Raw genomic sequence first — 4,072 nt, forward strand, 5'->3', positions numbered from 1 at the left:
GGCCTCAGGGCACAGCGTGCCCTGCCTCTGTCAGGGCACCGGATCCTAGTCCGTTGTTTGTTCAGGTACGACTTTCAGCGCTTTGACGGCTGGGGGGCAGAATGTGCTTTGCATGTCTGGGCCTAGATACGAACGTTTTGTACCCTAGAATAGTCAGTTTGCAGGTTGCGCTGGTATCCAGTTTCTGCAAGACCAACACGGGAAACAACAGGATAATTTTCTGCGAAGCTCGTGCGAGAAACCCAACAACACATGGTCATGCTTTTCACGGAACAGATCGAGGAAAGCAGAGGCCTAGAAAAAGGCAAAGTAGCGGCGCATGCGCACACATGGGATGGCCATCTTGCCTCACGACCCTCGTGTGCTGGTTTCAGTGGTTTGGCTGTTTCTCCAGATCCAGGGAGTGACAGTGCTCAAGCTCGCTGCCTGCCTGCAAGCCCAGCTCACCGGCAAAGCAAAGAATATCTTAAGCACATCGACATGCTACACACGTCCAGTTGCAGTTGCCAACCACCCCCACCACTACCAATCCAAAGAGGGAGACAGAAAAGAATCAACGCTACGCTTGATGATTGCTCTCCAGCAGGAGCCTAGCTAGTTAATTCAGCTTGCCATTTGCCCATTTCTAGCTCCGGGGTAATACACAGGCTGCATAGCAGAAGATCTTTCGCGCCGCCGGGTTTGTTGCAATGGCGCGCGTGCTGCTCGTCGTCGTGCTCGCCGCCGTGTCGGTCTTCCTCGTGCCGGCTGTGACCGCCAGCTGCGACGATGAGCTGCCGGCCGAGCTCGCCGGCAACTACTCGGGGATGGCCTGCAGCCCCGTCTGGAACAACTTCGTGCTCCGGGTACGTGCCGCCAATGCCCCGTCAGTTCGATCCTGCCGCCGCGAACCAGCAGTAGGCTAGATCCGCGGTGATCTTGCGGGGCGGGAGCTTGCTCTTAATTTCCTCTCACCGAGCCGAATCTGCTGTCTCTCTCTTTCCAGTACGCGCAGGACGGGAACAACGTGCTGCGGGTGGTGCTATCGGCGATGTACAGCTCCGGCTGGGTGGGCATGGGCTTCTCCAGGGACGGCCTCATGGTGGGCTCCAGCGCCATGGTCGGCTGGGTCGGCAAGACGGGGCAAGCCCACGTCAAGCAGTTCGCCCTCAACGGCAAGACGCCCTCGCTGGTCGTCGCCGACAGGGGGTTCCTCATCTCCAGCAACGGCGAGCACACCGTCGTCGTCAAGCAGGCCAAGATCTACCTCGCGTTCCAGATCAAGTTCCCCTCGCCGCTTAAGCAGCAGCAGGTGCTCTTCGCCTTCGGCTCCGCCATCCCCGTCAACGACCGCCTCGCCGAGCACCAGGACAAGACGTCCATGAACTTTGATTTCACCACTGGTCAGTGGCCTCCTCCGATTCTGCTAACCATCTAGTAATGCTGAATGTTATCCTGGTCGATTGAAAATAGGGATAATTTTACTTTGTCACTCATAGTACATGATTAAAGCACAGCCCTCATTTCTGAAGGACTTGTATGTCTGAGATGGTTCTTCGGTGAAGTCAATTAGTTGAGTTTTCATCCTCCAATACCTCAAGGATAACTGAAGAAAAAATCTAAGCTAAACTGTAGCAAGAAACTGCTTGTGACAATTCAGCGGGATCTGAACCGCTCTGGTCGAATAAGATAGTACCATATCTTCTAAAAATTAATTGAGGACGGCAGTTCAATCATATTTGATGCGATAACCGATGGCTTAGGCGATGTACAATGCAACATGTTTAGGCCAGTGCATACGAAAATAAACCAAGCTTTTTCTTAAGCACTAGTGTTTATTTGTACAAGAGAGGTGCCTAACTAGGCATTTGTCTAGTATAAATAACCATCAGTGCTTAGTCAAAAACCGGTTTAATTTTCTTAGCACTTCTCTAAGCACCTCCTATTGTACATGCCCTTAGGACATCGCACATCCAACCATCCATGCCTAACACAGAACTACGGCGTGTCGTTGGTTCAGTTGTCGGGCAAGTATCGGAAGAAAAAAAGTCGTACGTACAGAATTTTCGTTTCTTCAAACTTATGCCATCCGTTCAATTTGAGACATGAACAAATCTGAAGATCATCAAACAATTTGAAACCTCCTTGTTTGCAGGTGGCAGCTCTTCAGGCTCCTCTTTCCCGGAAGGCCTGAAAAGGACTCATGGGGCTCTCAACCTGTTCGCTTGGGGTGTTCTCCTGCCTATCGGGGCCATTGTCGCTCGCTACTGCAGGGGCTGGGACCCATTGTGGTTCTACCTTCATGCTGGTATCCAGTTCGTGGGCTTCATCCTCGGTCTGGCCGGTGTTGTGGCTGGAGTGTCACTATACGGCAAGATCAAGGCAGACGTTCCGGCACATAGAGGCCTTGGCATATTTGTGCTTGTGCTAGGCATCCTCCAGGTATGTACTTTATGCTTGCGCCTTGCAGTAATCATGTCACTTGTATTGTCATACTTTCCTTTTCGAACCAAGACAAAAGATTTGCTATACTGCTTCGTGTTAAGTTGTCATTAGTTGAGGGAAAGTTCAAAAAACTGCCATGGAAAATGTGAGCTGTATAATACCTGTTTTCGTCAACCAAAGGAATTGTACAAGGATCTGAATGTATCTGCACCTTTGCAGATTCTAGCATTCTTCCTCCGGCCCAACAAAGACTCAAAATACCGGAAATACTGGAACTGGTATCACCACTGGGTAGGCAGGCTCGTGCTCTTCCTCGCAGCAGTCAACATTGTCGTGGGAATTAATGCTGGACGTGCTGGTAACTCTTGGAAGATCGGCTACGGTTTCAACCTGGCCATCCTTCTTATCACCGTTATCACCCTGGAGGTCCTGGTATGGACAAAGTGGAAAAACAACAGCAATCGCTCAACGACATATTAAATATGCGATTTGGTTCTTGCTGTGGGTGATGCTCAAGGCTCTATTATTCTCATGTTTTTTGTTATGATGTTGTTGTAACTTATAAAACTACATGATCTTTTAGCAAAGATCTACAAGATTAGTCTATCGACTGTGAGTTTTGGATGTGTATTCTGTAAATTGTCCAGATGTACTAGCCTCGATGTCTTTTTTCTAGCGAGATTCAAGGTGGCAGTACAATTTGAGTAGTTTATTTGCCTTTTGTAGAGCTGAATGCATGATAACTGCAGTCAGTTTCCCATTGCACCGTTGTGCCTGACGAAGAATGAATGGTGCTGTGGTACCTTTCCTGGTTCAGTTAATTTGAGGACACGTCTCTTGCAGCTTTCAGTGGTTGGTGACTGAACGAGGTATAGTCTTCAACCTCGGAGGTGTGATTGGTTGCTTGCACCATATTTCTACAACGGGTGAGATCTTCTTCACAGAGCCATGTTGAACTGGCCCAAGTCCATATCTTTGAATGGCAGCTATTTGGTTCCTCACAAAAAAAATTCGGCCCGTTTGTGCATATTGTTTGGTTTCCAACGAAAACTACAATCTGCGTATGATGTAGGAATCCTGGCATGATCGGTAATCTACCGTCCCGTGTTCTAGTTACTACTTCTCCCAAGAGGTGACATTGCCCCTCATCACTATACACAAAGAGGTAGCATAAACAAAACAAATTAACAAGCATGACTATTATAACGGCGTTATGTCCTAACTACTTTGAAATAGCAGTTTAACACAAATAGTTTAGCCCTAGCTAATACCGAATGATAGTTCGGCATACAACTTATCCAGATATACACACAGACATGACACAAACGGGAGTTGTTCATAACACAACAGAGCATGGAAATGATTCTCCTTCTTCTTGAGATCCTTGAGTTGCCTCTGTCATCCCACATTGTGCCCGCCCACTCCTGCCTCTGTCTTCCAGGTGCGTTATCGTTGGCAACAACACTATGGCCAGCATCATTGTCGACAGGCGTGACTTCATGCTTCTCTGAGAAGAACGAATCAACACCCCATGTAAGATCCAATTATGCAGAATGCAAAATGCAAAATGCAAGGACTAGCTTAACCTAGATGGAGAAGGTATGGAAAGGTTTCTGATCAAGGATCTTAAATCTGTTCTTCAGAGCTG

The 4,072-nt window shown here is 48.4% G+C and overlaps 1 protein-coding gene across 1 annotated transcript; it reads left to right on the plus strand.

Annotated features, from left to right (window-relative positions):
• Positions 1 to 744: 744 nt before the first annotated feature.
• LOC124666667 (cytochrome b561 and DOMON domain-containing protein At3g61750-like) lies at positions 745 to 3,109 on the plus strand. The gene is made up of 4 exons (XM_047204003.1): positions 745 to 845; positions 986 to 1,382; positions 2,135 to 2,421; positions 2,644 to 3,109. Exons 1-4 carry the CDS (start codon positions 807 to 809, stop codon positions 2,902 to 2,904), a joined length of 984 nt encoding a protein of 327 aa, XP_047059959.1. The 5' UTR covers positions 745 to 806; the 3' UTR covers positions 2,905 to 3,109.
• The last annotated feature ends 963 nt before the right edge of the window (positions 3,110 to 4,072 follow it).

This window comes from Lolium rigidum, chromosome 6 (assembly GCF_022539505.1).
Source record: "Lolium rigidum isolate FL_2022 chromosome 6, APGP_CSIRO_Lrig_0.1, whole genome shotgun sequence".
Lineage (NCBI taxonomy): Eukaryota > Viridiplantae > Streptophyta > Magnoliopsida > Poales > Poaceae > Lolium > Lolium rigidum.

Excerpts from the sequence above, each read along its gene's own strand:
- LOC124666667 (XM_047204003.1), top strand. The coding sequence starts at position 807 with ATGGCCTGCAGCCCCGTCTGGAACAACTTCGTGCTCCGG. Across the intron at positions 1,383-2,134 it reads GAACTTTGATTTCACCACTG|GTGGCAGCTCTTCAGGCTCC; the intron begins GTCAGTGGCCTC and ends CCTTGTTTGCAG. Across the intron at positions 2,422-2,643 it reads TTGTGCTAGGCATCCTCCAG|ATTCTAGCATTCTTCCTCCG; the intron begins GTATGTACTTTA and ends GCACCTTTGCAG.